The sequence below is a fragment of the Crotalus tigris genome, unplaced genomic scaffold (assembly GCF_016545835.1).
Source record: "Crotalus tigris isolate CLP2741 ecotype Arizona unplaced genomic scaffold, ASM1654583v1 scf7180000017639.5415321, whole genome shotgun sequence".
Lineage (NCBI taxonomy): Eukaryota > Metazoa > Chordata > Lepidosauria > Squamata > Viperidae > Crotalus > Crotalus tigris.
Window position 1 is genome coordinate 2742800 of NW_024096532.1, and position 21519 is coordinate 2764318.

Genomic DNA, 21519 nt, shown 5'->3' on the forward strand with positions numbered 1-21519 from the left:
AGCAATAGCGCTTAGAACAGTGGTTCTCAACCTGTGGGTCGGGACCCCATTTGGGGTCAAACGACCATTTCACGGAGGTCACCAAACAATGCAGTCCGCCATTTTTTCCCCCTTTTCCTTAGCTGTGCTACTCCCTTTTATTCTATTGGCTTTTGAAAGCCAATAGAATAGACTCTCTTGAATAGAGTCTAATTCTATTGGCTTTCAAAAGCAATAGGAATTGTCCAGGCTGTCTCTGCCCTGCTGAGCCCGCCAAAAGTCCCATTCTGCAAACGGTGCTGCATCAGTTGAGTAGTCCTCGACTTACGACCGGTTGAGTAGTCCTCGACTTACGACCGGTTGGGGGGGTCGCGGCATTAAAAAGGTTGAGAACCACTGACTTAGACTTATATACTCCCTTCACTGTGCTTTACAGCCCTCTTTAAGCAGTTTACAGAATCAGCCTATTGCCCCCAACAATCTGTGAGTTCATTTTACCGACCTCAGAAAGATAGAAGGCTGAGTCAACCTTGAGTTGGTAAGAATTGAACTGCAGAACTGCTGGCAGAGGGCAGTCAGCAGAATTAGCCTGCAGCAGTGGTGGGGTTCAAATATGTGAACAACTGGTTCTCTGTGTGGATGGCACTTCCGGAAGTCCATTCTGGGCCTGGTCAACAAAAAAATTAACTATCGGTTCTGCCGAAGTGGTGCGAACTGGCTGAATCCCACCACTGGCCTGCAGTATTGCAATTCTACCCACTGGTCCCCCACCATAGCTTCTCATGGAAGAGGCTTTGATATATGGACTGATGCTTATGATCCCTCCATTGTTCATTCTTGCTGGTTGTGAGCATATGTACAGATGCTTCAAATCGTTGTATGCAAACTGATTATAAAATTACAGGATGCTGTAAGTCCACCATATTGAGATTCTGCCATGTTGAGATTGCTTTATTTTGCTTTGAATGGAAAACTGCTCATATGAAAAGAAACATACCCCTATGATGTATAGAGGGAGTCATCTCTCTGCGTGTGGGCAAAGAGTTTGGAATCTCCAAATGTTTCAACTACAGATTCAACAATTCATCACTACTGGCCTGCAGTATTGAGTTTAGGACAGGGGTGGGCAACCTTTTATGACTCATGGACTTCAACTCCCAGAATTCCTGAGCCAGCATGGCTCAGCATGGAAACCTCTCCCTTTCCCCTCAGCATGGCTGGCTCAGGAATTATGGGAGTTGAAGTCCACAAGTCATAAAAGAGCCATGATTGCCTATCCCTAGCTTAGTATAATAGTGAGGTATCCTGGAAGATGCAATAAGCAATATCTGCGGGACCACTATTTTCTACCCTTGCTTATGACTGGGCCTGCTGGTGGTGACGGAAATAGAAATCCAAAATATTTGGAGAGCACCAAACTATTGATTCTTGTTGTAGAGGCTGATACCATTAGTATGCATGCATGCCCATCGTATCCTAAGGAAATAGGGGCAAAAGTCAGGATCTTAAAATGTATCCGGAAATATTAATAAATGTTAGGCAGAATGGCTGGAGTAACCAAATGACAAATAAGAGTAACCGGGGTACCTTATGAAGTCCCCTGCAATTGAGGAGAGCTACAAGATGATGGAAATTACTTTCTGTGATGTTCAAAGTACTCTGGATGGATACGATGCTCTTCTGCAATGTACAAATGGTATGAATGAGAATACAGTTGCCCTAATTTGCAGCCTTCCCTTTCCCTCTGACTAACCTCCCCTCCCATAACTTTGCCCAGCTCAAGAGAATCATGCAATCCCAACATCCCCTTTTCTCTAAGAATCCCCACTGACCTCGGCTGCTGGGAAGTGGGGAATGGCTTCTCTCTCCAATCCGTATAGCTGAGAATGTATGTTGGATAGGGCCCTCTGACACACAGTGAGTCTCTAGAGAGTTGGCAGGAAAGAAATGAGAAGGAAAACACAAAGTGCAGGTAGTCCTTGACTTACAATCACCGTTGCAACCAGAAAGTTACTCTTTAAGGGGTGCAGTCATCGGGTGAGACAGGGACCTGATTTTACATTATTATTTTTTTGGCCATGACTGTTAAGCAAATCACCCCAGTCATTAAAAAAAGATATCACATGATTGTGATTTGTAATTCTGACTTTGCTTGTCAGAAGCTGGCTGTGAAGCTCTCAAATGGCCATCAAGTAGCCCTGGGATGCTGCAGCTGTCGTAAGTGTGAGTCAGGTGCCAAGCACCTAGATCACAATCACATGACTGCAGAGATGCTGTGCCTAAATAATAAAAGCCAGGACTGGTCGTAAGTCATTCTTTTCAGCAATGTTGTAACTTTGAATGGTCACAAAGCAAACTGTCGTAAGTCAAGGACTACCTGCATTTGAGGTTAGCAAACTTACAAATACCCTATCATGGTTCCGATAGATGAAACCAATTAGAGGCTTGAGCTCTCCTCTAAGAACATGTTTATTGGCTACAAAGTATCGGCATGGTCAAAAGTGAAACCAAGACTAAAGTTCCCTCCAAAAAGTTACAGTATTGCAAAATTAAATTTCCCACTCCAGAAACTATGCAATCAACTAATATTCCCAATAGAATAGTTTGCCAGGCATTTTAACATTAGGCTCAACCTCCAGTCTAAAGAACAAAAATGACCTTGGTTCCCATGGGACAGAGAATTGTTTAGACTAGCATAAAACTTCCCATTCCTCCCACCATTCTCATGGCAACCAAAAACGAGCAAGATAGCTTCATCCAGGTTTGTTGCAGAATTGACATACCCAACAGAAGGAATCTCAAAATTGGGACACCCCTTCTCCCCAGTAAAACTAAATTCTATCCTGTTTTGCATTAAACCAGGGGATTTCAATCACAAGACCATATGCAAATCAGCAAATGAAAATAACAAAGCAAAACCTTAATTTTTTTTTCACCTGCCATTCAGTTGGAGGAGAGCTAAACTAGTAATTGATTAATCAAAACTGTCTAAAGATATAATTATTTATTCTACAATTTTACAACTTGCCAAGAGTACACCCTGGGTAAGGTGCATAACATGGGTAAAGGATTTGTATACTGAGAGTAACAAGATTTCATCTGTAACATACAGTTTTAGAAACATCCAAATATTATGAAATATGATTGAAAATATATGGTGGCTGGGGATTTCTGGGAGTTGAAGTCCATATATCTTAAAAGGTTCAAAGATTGAGAAACACTCTCTTAGAGCAGTGGTTCTCAACCTTCCTAATGCCGCGACCCTTTAATACAGTTCCTCATGTTGTGGTGACCCCCAACCATAAAATGATTTTCGTTGCTACTTCATAAATGTAATTTTGCTACTGTTATGAATAGTAATATAAATATCTGATATGCAGGGTGTGTTTTCATTGTTACAAATTGAACATAATTAAAGCATAGTGATTAATCACAAAAACAATATAGCAATGCTCGCTGGAGAAGCTTACTCTTCCTTGCTCAAAAATGTTGGGAGGGAGGGAAGGGGAAGGAAGGAAGGAAGATTGAAGGGGAAAGGAAGGAGATGGAGAAGGAAGGAGATTGAAGGGGAAAGGAAGGAAAGAAGGAAGGAAGATTGAAGGGGAAAGGAAGGAGATGGAGAAGAAAGGAGATTGAGGGGGAAGGAAGGAGGGAAGGAAGGAAGGAAAGAAGGAAGGAAGGAGAGAGATTGAAGGGGAAAGAAAGGAGATGGAGATGGAAGGAGATTGAAAGGGAAGGAAGGAAGGAAGGAAGGAAGGAAGGAAGGAAGGAAGGAAGGAAGGAAGGAAGGAAGGAAGGAAGGAAGGAAGGAGAGGGAGATTGAAGGGGAAGGGATGGAGTTGGAGATGGAAGGAAGGAAGATTGAAGGGGAAAGGAAGGAGATGGAGAAGGAAGGAGATTGAAGGGGAAGGAAGGAAGGAAGGAGAGGGAGATTGAAGGGGAAGGGATGGAATTGGAAATGGAAGGAAGGAAGGAAGATTGAAGGGGAAAGGAAGGAGATGGAGAAGAAAGGAAATTAAAGGGGGGAGGTGCTGCCAAGGATGCACAAGCAGCTCCACACAATTGCCCAGGGAAAGGGGGAGGCTCTGGTGGAGAGCCAAGCGGTGGCATATCTGGGGTCTCGGAAGCTGCGCGGAGGATCCGCACGCCTCGGAGCTGCCAACTGCCCTCTCACACCCGCCAACCTGGAACCCCCTATCCTCATCCCGGCATCTCTTGCCCTCTCCCAGCCTCCCCCCTGGGACTTGCCCACCCCTCCAGCCTCTTGAGCACCATCACAGCAGTGGAATCACGGGAGCCCCTTTCCACGCCACGCAGCCCATTGCACGCAAGAGGGGCGCAGCTGGAGCGCCAGCTCCCGCTTGGAAGGCACCACTTCTCCCCTCCTGGCCCGGCCGGCTGGCCTCTGATGCACATGCGGGCATCGCTGCCACCTTGTCCTCTTCCCTGCCCCCTGGCCGCTTCTGAGGCCCGGAGCCTGGCGAGCTGGGAAGGAGCCACTCCTGCCTGGCAGCCCCATGGCTACAGCGGATGCCGGAGGGCTGAGGCGGCCTCCGACAGCAAGGGAGGCGGGCCAGGTGGTGCAGGGGAGGCTCCCACGCAGCGCGGAGGATGGCTGGGGCAGAGCGCGGCAGGGCAACCAGGAGGCGTGTTCAGCGCCGCAGCTCAGCTCAGCCGGCAGCGACAGCAGCGGCGAAGCAGCCCAGCGGCAGCACCAGCAGCAGCCCAGAACCTGCTCAGCTTGGCCTGGCTGCCCACGCAGCTGAGCCAGCCCAAGGCGGCGTCGGGGGCACACGTGATGGCGCTACGGAGGCAGGAGCAGGCGCTGTTGGAGAAGGGCACCCTGGAGGCGGAGGAGCAGGTGGCGGAGGAGGAGAGCGGTAGCGGCGGCCGGATAGAGGAGCGGTGTCTCGGTTCCTAAGACCATCAGAAATATGTGTTTTCCGGTGGTCTTAAGCGGCCCCTGTGAAAGCGTCGTTCATCCCCCCAAAAGGGTAGCGACCCACAGGTTGAGAACTGCTGTCTTAGAGGAATAGCAGTGCTTGGATTTAGTTTTGGATTTAATCTGAGAATTCAATATACCAGGGGTGTAAAACTCAATTTCATTGAGGGCTGCATCAGCATTGCAGTTGCCCTCGGGGGCCGTGTGGGTGTGGCCAGGGTGGGTGCGGCCTATTGGGTGAGCATGAATGGAGTGGGTATGGCCTACTGGGTGGGCATGGCCAGCTCTACATCATTTGTGTCAAGGGTGTCTGTGGGGGCCTGGGCAGGAGTGGGACAGATCTGAGGGTCTCTGGCAGAAAGGGGTGGGACCAGGGCAAGCACTAAGGCGATGGTCCATTTCTTCATTCCTCACAAAGGGTGACACCTCCCCAGCATGCACCCAGGGGGTGGGGCCGATGCAGCAGGGGCTGGTTCCTCGCTGTTTCTAGACAGCCTTGTGGAGCTAAGATTGAATGCGTTTCAGCATAGATGGCCACCACAAAATTGTACATTGGCTCCTGGCCGGCCTGGACTGGGGCCAAGGCAGAGGGGGTGGTTCCTTCACTGTTTCCAGGATGGCTTCGCGGGCCACATGAAACCACTTCACGGGCCGCATCCGGCCCCCGGGTCTTGTGTTTGATATGTCTGCAATATACCATCCTCAAAACTTCTACCACATCCACACATGTTATTTTAATGAAAAAGAGGGAATACTTACCTGCTGAAAAGGATTGAAAATATCTTGGCTGCAGGTTAAATAGTATTGTAGGATTTCTACAGGGTTGAAGGAAAAGAAAAAAAGGGCATCAAGCCACTGGATCCATCTATTCTAGACATTAGGTCTTTTAAACCCCTTTTTAGATCTCCTGAGTTTGTTTATCCAATCTCTGTACATGTTCAGATGAGGTGAGGAAAGAAACATGTCCATACATGCACACATACACACACACACACACACACAAGCAGCAAGAAGAGGAAGAAAAGAGATCAATCACCAAAATAAAGTGTATTAAATAGCTGCACCCTGGGAACTGTTGGGAAAAATTGGAATCACTACCTTTGCCCTTGGCCATATGTGGGTTGAGCATTCTGGAAATGGCAACCCTGATGCATGTTCATGGATTTCCAGCCCTGCCCCCTAAAAGAGACTCTAACTCAAGGGTGTCCAACCTTGGCAAATTTAAGACTTGTGGATTTCAACCCCCAGAATTCCCCAGCCAACATGACTTGGTGGGGAATTCTGGGAGTTGGTCTACAACTCTTAAAATTGCCAGGGTTAGACATCTCTTGCTCTAGCTGTTTGATACCTTCATGACAGATCAACATTTCAACAGGCAAAACAAATCAGATTGCTCTAGGACAACCTTTTGGGCACCAGGGACCGGTTTTGTGGAGAGAGGTTTTTCCGCATACGAGAGGGTGTGTCGTTTTGTGTGCTGCCTGCATCCCGCAGATGGGGCTTTGCTTGTTTGTGTGTACCGGTTGATGGAATGCCGTGGGTGGGGACTGGACCACAGACTGGGGGTTGGGGACCCCTGCTCTAGGACAGTGATTCCCAAACTTTTCTATATCCTGCACCCCTAGAACACTTCTGATATATTCTCGCACCCCTTACAAAAGTTCGAAATAATGGCAACAAATTTTTAAAATGTAAAAACTTGCCAAATGATTGGGGGAAGGGATATTTAATTTCTCTGGAGCATATAACACAATTACTACTAAAGTCTGCACGTTGCATTCTTGTTAGGAAGGTATTGCCACAGTGCAGCCTGAGAGCTGTGTTATTACCTGGGTGCAAATTCAGCATCTTTATTTCGTAAGATGCAGCAGATCTCATCCTACCTGGGCTAAGTCCAGTCCTGGCTTGGGTTGTGTTCATCACGTAACCATCTGGCTCAAAACAGAAATCACTCAGTCCCTGGAAGGGGGCAAAACAAAAGCAGTTGCTGTCAATATCTATGAAGAAATGTGGACTGTAAAAGGTGGCAGCTAGAGAACAACAGTTGGTCAGTTTGATCAACATCAGACACTGCTAAGGAAAATTGTGGAAGAGCTTAGACTTTTATGCCATGGGTGAACTGGAAGATTTGAAAGGAGATTGCTAAAAGCTATGGGAGGGACAGGAATAAATATAGAGGTAGTCCCCAACTTATGACCACAACTGAGCCCCAAATTTCCATTGCTAAGCAAGACAGGTGTTAACTGAGTTTTGCTCCATTTTACAACCTTTCTTGCCACAGTTGTTAAGTGAATCACTGCAGTTGTTAGTAATAGCAATAGTATAACATTTAGACTTATATATTGCTTCATAGGGCTTTAGTGCCCTGTCTAAGCGGTTTTACAGAGTCAGCCTATTGCCCCCAACAATCTGGGTCCTCATTTTACTGACCTCGGAAGGATGGAAGGCCGAGTCAATCTTCAGCCAGTCAAGATCAAACTCCTGGCAGTCAGCAGAATGAGCCTGCAGTACTGCATTCTAACCATCACAGCTGAGTAACATGGTTGTTAAGTGAATCTGGTTTCCCCATTGACTTTGCTTGTCAGAAGATTGCAAAAGATGATCACATCACCCCGGGACACTGCAATTGTCATAAATACACACCAAGCATACAAATTTTGATTATGTGACCGTGGGGTTGCTGCAACCCCACGATCAAAAATCGCTTTTTTCAGTGCTATTGTAATGTCGAATGGTCACTAAATGAATGATTGTAACTCAAGGACTTTCTGTATAGCAGGAGTGGACCTCCTGGGGCCTTCTACGCCTTTTGAGCCTTAACTCCCATTAGACCAGCAAGGCTACTGGCAAAGGATTCGGAGAGTTATCTATAATATCAATAGAAATAATGCGTGCTTACGTCCTCAGAGGAAAACCTGCTGATAAAATCTCTATCAAGAAGGCAGATGGAGTACATCAAAACAAAACAAAAAAGCTTGCTTTTTGATTGGCTGGAACATGGAAAAGAATCCTACAGCCTGGGTGGTATGGAAAAGAGACTTGGCAGCCATCAGTAAAGGGACGCTTATGGTCAGTGGCCTTCGGACCACACACATTGCTATAACTAAGTTGATAAAAAAGAGTGCTGGAGTCAAAAGGATAGAGGTTGAGGTTGGTCATAACAAGATTACAAATGGTGAGGTGGAATGAATTGTAAAATTGAGGGAAGGCCATGGAGTCTGGAAGAACCATCCCCCTTATTGGGAGAAGTAGCAATGGATAATATTAGCTGCATTTGCAAATGTATGACTTACTATTCACCATATTTAAACCTCCCGGGTTGTTGTGCAAAGCAGTGTGCTTGATTAATGTGTCAGTGTCTTATGCAAACTCAGAAAATTGAGCTAATAGGGTAAACTGTGGTTAGGGCAATCATATGGAAATGTGTTGGCAAACACAACAGTAGAGAATAAGATAAAGTGAAAATTTGTTTAATGTCTTAGGCTGTTCTAACTACCTGATGGTAAAAAAGACAGATATGTAGGTCCACTAAAAAAGAAACAGATGATGAGTTAGAGGAATGTAGACCAGGCTGATATAATAGACAAGGACTTTTAACTGGAATGTGTGAATGGAATACCTGATTGAGTTGAGGATTCCTGAATTTTGCTTCCTTACGAAGAAATGGGGAACCATGATAGTAAGTACAGCTGTGAAGGAAAGGTTTATATGCATCTTTTCTATGCTTTCCCTCCTTCCAAAAGTCCTCCATTCAATTTGCTACTGTCAACATTGAATCACTATGATGCCTACTACTTCTATCACTAATCAACTTGCCATAGAAAAGGGGGGAGGGGTAGAAAGAACAGGAGAAGACGGGATTCTAAGAAGCTGTTCATAGACGGTGAGAGCCTGCAAGAATGCCAAGGTCACTAATGCAGGTGCTTGATGGAGAAGTGGACCGTTCCCATAACAAACCAAAGTTCTATGATTGGACAATGTGAACATCCAGTGGTGGGGCAAGGGAAGCTATTGTTTAATTAGGCAATTTTTTGTGTGGGAAAACCAGTGTTGGTTTTGCTTCTTCAGTTCTGAGATGTGTACTCAATAAAGTTTCTTTCTGATGGCATTCAAAAGCCTTGAACATTCTCTTTTTTCAGTTCTCTAGTCAGACAGTTGACAGCTGCTTTGATTAAAAGAAAGATACATGAAATAAAAAGCATAGTAAATCAGACTGAGTTGTAGTAGAGTTATCTGCTCCCAGGTAATGAATAAAGAACTGCTACTGATATAAGAGAATATCCATAGTTCAGGGTTGAACTGTGGGGTCCTTGATGTTTTCTGAGCTTGGTTGTTTTCTTGCAAATGTTTCATTACCCAACTAGTGCCCTGATGATACTACCTAGTTAGTAATGAAATGTCTGCAAGAAAACAACCAAGCTCAGAGAGCATCAAGGACCCCTCAGAACTGCTATTCATCCCTCTGCTTGTCTTTCCTTTAACTGGGAGAGAAGGGAATCAGGATTATCCTTTAACTAGCTGAGCCGTATGAGTCTCTAACAAAAATGTTTCAGTTGGTTTGCTTTCCTCTTCTCTTTTTCCTTTCCTGCCCTCTGTTTTTTGACTGTAAGGTTGTTGGTTGTTTTTGGTCAAAGAGCAGGGTGAAAATGGTTGGAATGACAAAAATCAAGAAAAGCCACAATTGCGCTTTCTTTTAAGGACAGAATGGCTAACCAACAATGTGCAGGAAGCCCACAATTTTTACTTTTGTGTTTGCAGACCCAGTTCCCAGAATCCACAAAGATGAGGCAGTCAAAATGTATCGATAAATCACCAGATGTTGACAGAATAATTTCCTGCCAACATCTGGTGGGGAGACAAAGAAATGAAGTATGTGAAGATTTTGGATCGGCTTGGGGTAATCTAGAATTGGAACTCTTGTTCCTGTTTTACTTCTGAAGGGGAAAAATAACTTTGTCCATTTGAAGGACATCCTAATGTTATAACTCCTATGGTTCCATCAGCCAAAATATTTATTATACAAAGTGCCTCCTCTCAATGCAAATATTTGGCTTAAAAAAAATCACCATGCTTCAACTTAGTCCATTGGAAAATGAATTGAGAAATGCAATGAAGTTATGGGATGTTCACGCACTGGGCTGGTGGGCACCAGGTTAGAGAAGAGAAATGGGAACAGGAATACTTCCACGTCTCTAGGGACTGACTTCATCTTAATGGGAGGTAGCCCTAAGATATGAGAGTGAGTGAGTGAGTGTGTGTGTGTGTGTGTGTGTGTGTGTGTGTGTGTGTGTGTGTGTGTGTGTGAGAGAGAGAGAGAGAGAGAGAGAGGTCTAAGGCAGATTCTGGATATGGAATAGCAAGGGGGAGAGGGGGGCTTGGCTGGCCTAATGGAGCAGAAGTGCAGTTTGGCAGGGGTACAACTCAGAGGGGGAGACTTGCATACTGTTGAGAGAAGCGCTGAAGCCACTCATTCTCAGAAGAACAGAACTAAGAGGGGTGAGTGAGACAGATGAAAAATGCAGAACTTTTTCTTATTTTCTCCAGGGACTCTGAATAATGCCTATTAATTAAAACATCCACAAGGAGAATGTGTAGGCATGGGTGTGCCCATATGTGTGTTGTTGTATGTGTAAAAATATACATGAAGAGAGTGAGATGGTGAGAACATCCCCTTCATCACCACCACCACCATTCCTCCCCCACCCACTTCCAAATGCCATCCCTCTCCTGGCTGAAAGTGCCAGCAATTAAACTGTTGTGCTTCAGAGAACAGAAGACAGTTTATCAGGCAAGACCACCAGCCAGTTTGCTTGGCTGCTGTCCCTCTGATTTCAGAAAGTTGCCTCGTGGGCAAAAACTGTGCCAGTTGCTCCACATGCAGTGGCAGGAAACACAACTGATTTTTTATTTTTCTTACAATAGTGCTTTTACATTAGGGGTGCAACGTGTCCAGCTTGGGAATTTCATGGGGCCTACAGGAATTCACCTTCTGAATCCAGAGTTGGAAGGGACCTTGGAGGTCTTCTAGTCCAACCCCCTGCTCAGGCAGGTGACCCTATACCATTTCAGACAAATGGCTGTCCAGTTTCTTCTTAAAAACTTTCAGTGTTGGAGCATCCACAACTTCTCGAGGCAGGTTGTTCCACTGGTTAATTGTTCTAGCTGTCAGGAAATTTCTCCTTAGTTCTAGGTTGGTTCTCCCCTTGATTAGTTTCCATCTGTTGCTTCTTGTCCTGCCTCCAGATCTTCTCCAGGATAGATGGGCCTTTCCTTTCCCTTTCCCTTTCCTATTTTCTCTTTCCCTTTCCTATTTTCCCTTTCCCTTTCCTATTTTCCCTTTCCCTTTCCTATTTTCTCTTTCCCTTTCCTATTTTCCCTTTCATTTTTGCAGGCTTTCAGCCCCCCATATCACTCTTTGAAATCTCCAATTCTCCTCCTAAATGCGATTCTGATCCTACTAACTTGTACATTCTGTGCAAAGACTGAAGAGGTTATGCAAAGACTGACCCAAGTTATGCACACCTGGACTTAGGAATCTTATGGAGGAGCTCTATTAGATGATAATTAAATCTCCAGTTGTTACAAAATCCAGTAGTAGCTTTGCTTAATTTTTGGGTCCTTCTGAGTGGGGTACTGGATTTCTACCGCCCCCTCCCATCCTACTCTGGTAGCATTATTGGTAACAATCTGTGCTTATAAATAAATAAAATGTGACACCGTGCAATTGTACAATTGACCCAGGGCTTGTTCAAGGTTTGCTGAAGTTTGCTAGCGATCCTATCCTTGTATATCCAGAAAATGTGAGGCACAGTTTCTGCGGGAGAGTATAATTTTTCTGTATTTGCCTAATACCTAAATATACTGTAAGGCAGGGTACACGGCTCAGTGCCGAGCTTCAGGGAAAAAAATAAAGTCCAGTTGCCTTTTGAAAAAGTATCTTTGGGACAAACATGACCTGGATGATTGAGAATCTCCACAGAAAGTAAAATGTTCATTCTAAGACTTGGTGTTCACCCATTTCAGCCTCTTAGGGTTTCCAGTACAGAGAAGAGAAACATTTTATTTCTGTGGATGGATGGAAATACTTGCATACAGATGACGGCGTGCTTTATTCTGTAACATACTTTATTCTGTACAAGCTGCCTGCTCTTTTTCTATACTGTAGTTCAGGGGTGTCAACTGCTGGCCCACAGGTCGGATGCGTCGCATGGAAGCCACGCCCACCCCAGCTCCGGCAAGGGGAAAAAAATCACGATACATTGCGACACGTTACATGACACGTTTGACACCCCTGCTATAGTTCCTGAGAATATTCTGAACCACGATATTGTTCTGCCTTAATATACCTCGAAGAACAAATACAGGTAGACCTTGACTTAACGATTTGTTTAGTGACCATCCAGTGCAGGGGTAGGCAACCTTGGCTCTTTTATGACTTGTGGACTTCAACTCCCAGAATTCCTGAGCCAGCATGGTTCGGCTTGGAAACCTCTCCCTTTCCCCTCAGCATGGCTGGCTCAGGAATTCTGGGAGTTGAAGTCCACGAGTCATAAAAGAGCCAAGGTTGCCTACCCCTCAAGTGTTACAACCACACTGAGAAAATGACTTACAGCCAGTCCTCACATTTATGACTGTTGCAGGATTCCTCCAGTCACAGGATCAAAATTTGGGTGCTTGGCAACAAATATGTATTTACGATGGCTGCAGCATCCCGAGATCATGGGATCACTGTTTGCAACCTTCCCAGTTCGATTTTGGCAAGCAAAGTCAACGGGGGAAGACAGATTCACTTAACAGCTGCACAATTTGCTTAATTGCAGGGATTTGCTGAACAACTGGAGTAAAAAAAAAGCCATAAAATTGGGTGCAACTCACTTAATAACTGTCTTGCTTGACAGTGGAAATTCTGGTCCTGATTCTGGTCCTAAGTCGAGGACTAGCTGTTCAGGTAATCCTCGACTTATAACTCCAATGAAGTTATCCAGATACCAAAAACCTGAATTGCACTTGTAAACTTTAGCAATCAGGTATACCAGATACCAACATGACCGGACCTGATTTTATAACAATTTTTACAACAGTAAGGTGACCACCTGTCCTCCTTTAGGGAGGACAGTCCTCCTTTTATAAGTTCTATCCTCCTTCCAAAAGTATCCTCCTACATGGCCTCCTTTTCGATATTTGGAGACTAATCTGCAGGGCTTTTTTTCTCATAGAACGCTCAGAACGCTCAGAACGGCATTCTGGCACCTTTTTTGATTGGTTTTTTTTTCAACTTTTGCATGAGCTGTGCTACTCCTACTATTGGCTTTCGAAAGCCAATAGGAATTGCTGCTGAGCGCACCAAAACACCCGGCTGGCAAACTTTGCACATGCAAGTTGTCTGTATTATTGTTGCAATGAATAAAACGTTTCTTTTATTTACAATATTTTTTTCTTCAATTTATTTGTGTCCTCATTTTCACTGTAAAAAAGTTGGTCACCTTAACTCATTAAGAATCACATGGTGGTAAGTCTGAATCCACTCTCTCTGATGATGTTATTTTTTTTAAATCACAAATTGTGGTCATATGACCCCCGGTCACTGCAACCCGTTGTAAATGTGAACCCAGTTACAAGTACCTGAAATGCAATCGTGACCCCAGGAAAGTGTGTTTGTGTGAGTGTGTGATATTTTACAGTGACTGGAAGTGCTCCATGGACTGTAAAGCGGTCTCTGAGGTTGTCATAACTCTGGACAGTTGATAAACAATCAATCATAAGTCGAGGATTATCTGTACTACAGATTGTAAATGGTCACCAGATCGCCTCTTGCAGAATTTGTGAATGTAGTGTAAAATGTTAGAATAGCCTCATACCCCTCAACCTAGTACTGTTTCCAGTTGTGTGGGAGTTCAGTTTCTGTAATTCCTAGCTAGTGAGCCACACAGAATAGACTGAAGATCTTGACGGTAGATCCCTCAGCAGTGGTACTCAAAGCAAATGTCCAAGCAAAAAAATATCTGCTCTGAACTCCACTTGGCATCAGGAAGGGTATCCAGGCAGTAAATGCACAGCTCCATTCAGTCACCCCGACACTAATTAAGGGAGTAGAGACTCGTAAAAAGGGAGTTTGATATTATCATGGAGATGTTACAAATATGCCATTATTTTCATTTATGAAACCTGGAATATATCAGCTCATAAAGAGTTGGCCATATCAGAAGTGAATTTTCCTTGGTTTGGTTTGTTGTCAGTTGCCGCACAGTTTGCTAATATTGCTAGGTTAACCCTAATTGCCTCCCCTCTCTGCTGGCACTCTCCCAAAATGCTGCTTGTTGACATTTTAACCTTGCCCTACGTCACTCTTGAACCCTACCTATCCATAGCCCCATATCACTCACCACAGCTGCTGCTGTCTCCAGCCCCATGGAGCCCCAGCTCAGGATAAGGACCAGGAAACTCATGACAGCCATCCTGTTAGCACAAAAACAAAAATGCCATTCAGATGAGCATGGAGATCAAGATGGGTTGGTTGTGTTCTTTCTGATAGCGTTCCATATCTCCAAAAGCTTCACGCAGAGCAAAAGTGGTTTATTTTCATGTCCTGCTAACTCATGGCAACGAAGACACCCTTCTTATCATTTTTTTAAAAAGCTGTCTTAATAACACAGTCTTCGTCTCATCCCCAGTCTATTCCAATGGTTGCCTAAATTTATCCTTTGCTGTACAAGTCTTGCTATGGGAACAATCTAAGGTGCCCCATTCATGAACATAATGATGACGATAGAATAGAAAAACAGAGTTGGAAGGGACCTTGTAGGTCATCTAGTCCAAACTCCTGCCCAAGCAGGAGATCCTACAGCATTTCTGACAGATGGCGGCCCATGTGAAGGCAAACTGTTCCACTGGTTGATTGTTCTCACTGTCAGAAAATTTCTCCTTATTTCTAGGTTGAATCTCTCCTTGATCAGTTTTCATACATTATTCCTTGTCTGGCCTTCAGGTGCTTTAGAAAATAGGTTGATCCCCTCCTCTATGTGACAGCCCCTCAAATATTGGAAAACTGCTATCATCTCTCCCCTGGTCCTTCTCTTCACTAGACTAGCCATGCCCAGTTCCTGTAACCGTTCTTCATATGTTTTAGCCTCCAGTCCCATAATCATCTCTGTTGCTCTTGTTGAGATGTATATAGTCTATAGCGTGGAGACCAAAACTGGTTGCAGTATTCTAGGTGTGGTCTTACTAAAGCTTTATAGAGTGGTATTAGTACCTCATATGATCTTGATTGAATCCCTCTGTTAATGCAATTTAGGATTGCATTGGCTTTTTTTGGCTGCTGCCACACACTGTTGGCTCATATTTAATTGATTGTCCACTAAGACTCCACGATCCCTCTCACAGTTGCTGCTATTGAGCCTGGTTTCACCCAAACTATATGTGTACTTTTGGTTCTTTTTGCCTAAATGTAAGACTTTACTTTTCTCTACATTCAATTTCATTTTGTTAGATAGGGCCCAGTGTTCATGTCTGTCAAGATCCATATGATGATGATGATGATGATGCAGTCAGTAGCTGCATCTATTTAATCTCCTATTCACTGAATGCAGCTGCTGAAGCCCATTTTGGATTGGGCTTCAGAAGAGATTGAATATCTGGTTTACGCAGATAGATCTGTACTCACACTTTCCCAGGCATCACGTGGACTCACTACATATGCAGTTAGTCCTTAACTTACTTACTTCCTTATTTATATTTCATATTTCTAAACCACCCATCTCCCTCAAAAAGAGGCTCTGGGGGTTGTATACACTATCATATAAAATACAATAGATTTTAAAACATGTGTGTGCTATATTATATTATGTTCATATTATTGCTTGTGTTGTTCCTTAATATATTCTAAATGGTTTTGAGTTACAAATAATTCAAAGATATAGTTTTTTATTTAATCAAAGTGAGAGCTGTTTATGGATATTTTGCATCGAATAAATGCATTGAGATGCCCTACTGGCACTTTGCAACGGGTATAGTTCGAGCAGAATCACAAAAGTTTTTGTGGCTTTTCCCACACTGAAATACTTTCTGTGTATACCAGTGTTTCTCAACCTTGGAAAATTTAAAAAAATGTGGACTTCAATTCCCAGGAATTCTGGGAGTTGAAATCTACACCTCTTAAAGTTGCTAAGGTTGACAAATATTTATAATGCCTGAAATGTCCCTTAAAAGGATTAATTTAAATTACAATTAAAACATGACATGTTTTAAATAAATGTTATTACAGTCCACAACAACACTGTGCATCTCTCTTTTTTCCTCCATTTTCTTTTACAATGAAGCAATAAATAAGTCATAATATGCTAAGTGTGAAGCTAATAACAGTCCCAATCACTAGCCTGAATTTTCCATATGAAACAGTTGAGGGTCTATATAAGCCAAACTAGCTTATGATGTAACTAAGCCTAGCATTACAATTGCAAATCATTCTAGTGATTAAATAGATCACCATGTGACCATGCCCAATTTTACAACCTTTTTTGCAGCAGTCATTAAGTGAATCTATTGTTCCTAACGGGCGTTTTATGCCAGAAACCAGAAGTAAATGAGTTTCTGGGGGGGAAAAGTCATATATTGCAGTCATTTGGGCTCTAACTATGGACTATGATTTCCTGCATCTTACCCTCCTCCCAGGCTATTTGGAATGTGGTCTGCTGATCATTAAAAGACCCATAGACCCATGCTCAGAAATAGTCATTGTTGTTGTTAGCTGAGAAGTTGTGTCCAATCCATCGCGATCCCATGGACAACGTTCCTCCAGACCTTCCTGGAGTCCACTTAAGCTCACGCCTACTGCTTTAGTGACTCCATCCAGCCACCTCATTCTCTGTCGTCCCCTTCTTTTATTGCCTTCAATCTTTCCCAGCATTAGGCTCTTCTCCAGTGAGTCCTTCATTCTCATTAGGTGGCCAAAGTATTTGAGTTTCAACTTCAGGTTCTGGCCTTCTAAAGAGCAGTCGGGGTTGATCTCCTCTAGGACTGACAAGCTTGATCGCCTTGCAGTCCAGGGGACTTGCAGGAGTCTTCTCCAGCACCATAGTTCAAAGGCCTCAATTCTTTGGCGCTCAGCCTTTCTTATGGCCCACTTTCACAGCCATACATTGCAACTGGGAAAACCATGGCCTTGACTAGAAGGACAACTTCAAAGATGGTTAAGTTCTCCATCTCAGGTATTTAGCCAACATCACACGTCTCCCCATCACACTTTAAAGAGAGTGATTGCTGGTGGTTTTTCCATTTGTTGATGACACAGGATGGGTGGGGCAACAGTGAAGCTAAGGGGATCTACACATTGCTGTCCTTAAATTATCCTGGAATAAAGCTTTAAGGATAAGACCACTTGCAGGCCATATGCAGATTAGCACTCCTTTCACTGAATGGTGGAGGATAGAAGGATTTATATTCCTTGCAGTCATCTGGTCATTAGCACTCTTTTTGAGAGTTGTTAAGGCCACTTGAAAGTTTATCTGTGCTCTCAGGCTCACCTGAATAGTGCAAATGGGTGTGGAGCCTTCTTGGAACTGTTGAAAGGTTCCACACCCATTTGAACAATTCAGGTGACTCTGAGGGTACAGATAAACCTTCAAGTGGCCTCAAGGACTCTCAGAAAGAGTCTAATAACCAGATGACTGCAAGAAATTTCCATCCTCCACTATTCAGTCAGAACTGAAGAAACGTCTTGGATGAGAAATGAAATGTCTTCAAGGAAAAACAAAGTCCAGTTGCCGTTTGAAAAAGTACCTTTGGGACAACTGTGACCTGGATGACTGAGAATCTCCTGACACATTTTTTCACTGGTGATATTTTGGGATGGGAGGAAAACAAATTCTAAGGAATCCATCAATCCTATGTCACAGTGGCTATATAAGCAGGTAGAATAGGCTGTGAGATCACCAAGTTTTATACTGTAGTGGTTTCTGCTGACTCATAAATAAAACTTTAACTCAGCAGTGGAGAATGGCCCTCTAGCTAAATCCATTTCCTCACCAGTGATTTATAACATTCTTCTACTGTCATTGTGCTGAGATAACAGTAATGGGGGCAGGCTTTATAACCAGCTGGGTTATATACTACAAGATGCTGCAAATCACCAGGAAGGAATGGCTGTAATGTACTTTTTTTAAAATGGCCTTGATATAAAATGCAATGAGAAAAAAAATAAGAAAGAGAGAATGGGAGATAATGACTTTATATCTGTAGGATATCAGATTAAGGAAGCCAGTTATAAACCAAAGCTGGAAATTACATACTCCTGAACCACATTTTTTTGGTCTCAGTAGTACAGCATAGTAACCCTTGATTAACTAAACTGAATTAACTTAATAACACTGAAGCCTAAACTGCTCAGAAAGGTTTGCATAATATATACTAAGCAACACATCTGGTGCAAATCCAGTGAATATCAGGTACTTTGACATCTGGGTGGTAACAAAATCTGGAATTTGATGGCAGATAAAGTTAACAAATTATTATGGTGGATTGCGTAGTCAGCCAGATGCCCAGACTGGATTTAGCAGTTTTAGCTACCTTCCCAAGGACCTGGGACAGTTAGAGCTTGTTGTTTGATGGTGTTAAAGGCATTGATGCAGGCTGTGAGTTGTTCCAAGTAAAGTTGCCTTTTGCAATTGATGGATGGTGCTTTTGTCAATGCCAATAGTGTTCAAACGATAATCCAGATGTTTGGGTTTACACTGAAGGCATCTTTCATTATTGGTAAACAACTTTTCTTCCAGTACTCCTGCAGATGCTGGCCCTGGTTGTTCAGCCAGGAATTGCTAAGTTCTGTAGCCCATTTGTTACCAGATGTCCAGAAACTCCAATAACTAGCGCAATCCTATTATTATTAAATCTGCTATCTTGTGAAAGGATCCCTCTGCCTTCATTTATGCTTTGTGATATAGCTGTGTATAAATTGAATATTGTAAAGTTATCTCTCCCCCGTTTGTAGAAAATTAAATTTATCAGTGTGACTCTTTGGAACTGATTATTCATCACTTTTGGATATCTTTATAATACATCATTACCTATGGCTATATCTGATAGCAAGCATTTCTTCCATCTAGCATAAATCCCAAGCTATTGGTTATCGTTAAGAGAATTTAATTTATTCTTTTGGAACCATAATTGGGATGGATGATAGAAGATCAACCTAAATCTCTCTTGAACTAAGGCAGTTCTCGTAAGTTTGCTCTTGCTTAGTGCCCCCTGATTTCTGTGCCCAAATATGCCCACCAGGTGGTGCACTCACACGATTACCAGCCACTTGATCTGCTTTGCCAGTCCTAGCAAGGTGAGGAGACAGATGATAAGGTCCAAGAGCAGCAACAGGATGTAAGCCAACCACCTGAGGGAGGTAGAGAGCAGCAGAGTAAATAAAAATGAAGAAGTGTTCTAAGGACATTTCTCCTTGTTCCTAGGCTGGATCTCTCCTTGATTACTTTCAATCCATTGCTTCTTGTCCTGCCTTTAGGTGCTTTGGAGAATAGATTGACACCCTCACCTTCTTTGTGGCAGTCTCTGAGATGTTGGAAGATTGCTATAAGAGTCCATCTTCCATCTATTTTGCCCTATTGTGGCATCTTTCATGCTCAAACAGTTATTGTCTCATTTTCAACCAGCATGCCATGTGCTTCAGCCCTCATTTCTTCTAGTCATCTCCACTTAGATCAATTCAACCCACCTGTGCTTCCTTGGATTATATTTTCCTCTGTGCTGTTCTATTTTCCTAACTCCAGATTAAGATCAGATCACTATTATCTGCAGGAAAGAAACCAAGATGGAATCTCTCCTGTTTATGAACCAAAACTGACTGGACCAATGTTGATTTTTTTTACAATCATGGAGACAAGGCAGAATTCTCCACTGAACCTGAAAGAATCAAGGTGCTTTATGGACACAAAGATAAGCAGCATTCAGCCCTGATTTCCTCCACCCAATCTCTGCTTTCAACCACCCACTGAAGCAGCTCCCTGTCCTAGCCAGATAGTGAGCCCAGTCCTAGTTTCTGCAACAATTCTTTCCTTAAGTTGGTTCCTATACTGTTATCAGATTTATTTTCATTAAATCATAGCCTCTCCACAGTCTTGAATCTTACCGGTAGTCTTCCAAATAGCCAACTTGTTCTGCTAGGATGCTGGCCCCTCCACGGCCCTCTTTCCAGAAGGGGATGCCATCCAAGGTCTGTGCTACCACCTCAGCCTGGCGGCGTGTGTTCCGAACCACAGCCACTAGTTCAGTCCTTTGGGACAGCGTCTCCTCAAGCTGTGTCAGTTCCCCCCGTATTGTGGCTGAAAGGAGCGCCACAGTTTCAGAGACCTATATGGGTGTAAGAAGAGGAACATGCTGAGGTACATCAAGAGGAAGAGGGTCATGTATATTATATGGTGTTGTGAGACATTCAAGGTCTTGGCAGAGAACTGTAGATGTTCATCTACATAAAAAAGTACACAAACAAGTTCATGACAGAGTGTAACATTTGCCAAATGTTCCTGTTTCATCAGATAGCTTACAGCCAAGCTTCTTCTCAAGAATATACTATTTCCCCCCAGCTATCCAACTTAAAAGCAGAGCAATCACCAAGAGCTTCCCATGAGCCACCATGATGAACTGATGCCCCCTAGAACAGAGAGAGACACATTGTGGTTGAAAATGACACTTGAATGTGGGATTTGGGCTGCCAAAATCTTTCTGGAGAAAGGAGAGATTGCAGGATTACCCCTATGTATTCCAGACAGTTGTTTTTTGTGCTTTTTGTGTTAGCTTGCAATTGGGTAGAAGTCACTGATTCCATTGTGCTTATAGCTGCTTAATGTCATCTATACCAGAGGTCCCCAACCTTTTGGGTACCAGGGATTGGTTTCGTGGAGAGAGGTTTTTCTGTGGACTGAAGGATGCGTGGTTTTGTGTGCTTCCTGCATCTCGCAGATGGAGCTTTGCTTGTTTGTGTGGCCCGGTTGCTGGCATTCCGTGGCCCAGTACTGGCCCACGGACTGGGGGTTGGGAACCCCTAATCTATACAGATTCTAAGTTTGAATGAGACTCATCTTTTAATCATTTGGGATTTAATTTTTTTGCTGTTTTTTTAAAGATTGAGAACCTTCAGACTGGCAAGTTTTATTGAAATCACCAGATGAGTTTTCTCAAAAGATTATCTTTGAGAAACAAAATTTAAATACAAGTTTAAAGATTTATAACAAAAAATTTTTTGGGGGAATATACAAACACACCAGAATTTTTAAAGAGATTAAGGACTCAAATAAACTTGATTTGAGACTTTGAAATTAATTGAAAGGATCCTTTCTCATGGGAAAATTTCTGTTTGTACTTCAAAATAACTGATAAGACAAAGTTTGGACACTAGAGAGCACCAGATGGCTACTTTAAAAGAGTTTTTTTTAAATGAATGGGTACAATTATTTACCTTTACAGAAGAATCAGAAGTTGTTGCTGAAGAAAAACAAACCCCTTGAATAAAATTGAAATTGATTTGCAGGTGGCTTCAGAAATGATAACTAACAAGGAAGAGATGGAAATAGTGGATTTACAAATGAAATTAGATGATA

At 43.2% G+C, this 21519-nt stretch overlaps 1 protein-coding gene across 2 annotated transcripts in view; it reads right to left on the reverse strand.

The window, feature by feature from the left end:
• TTYH1 (tweety family member 1) overlaps positions 1 to 21519 on the reverse strand; it is an 84093-nt gene that overhangs the window by 8197 nt on the left and 54377 nt on the right. For both annotated transcript variants that reach the window (XM_039335153.1, XM_039335152.1), the window contains exons 4-10: positions 20052 to 20272; positions 19206 to 19301; positions 14305 to 14377; positions 6805 to 6880; positions 5681 to 5736; positions 1812 to 1904; positions 1567 to 1659 (exon numbers count right to left, since the gene is read on the reverse strand). In XM_039335153.1, the coding sequence (XP_039191087.1) occupies positions 1567 to 1659; positions 1812 to 1904; positions 5681 to 5736; positions 6805 to 6880; positions 14305 to 14377; positions 19206 to 19301; positions 20052 to 20272 (708 nt within the window). The remainder of the gene's footprint in view (positions 1 to 1566; positions 1660 to 1811; positions 1905 to 5680; positions 5737 to 6804; positions 6881 to 14304; positions 14378 to 19205; positions 19302 to 20051; positions 20273 to 21519) is intronic.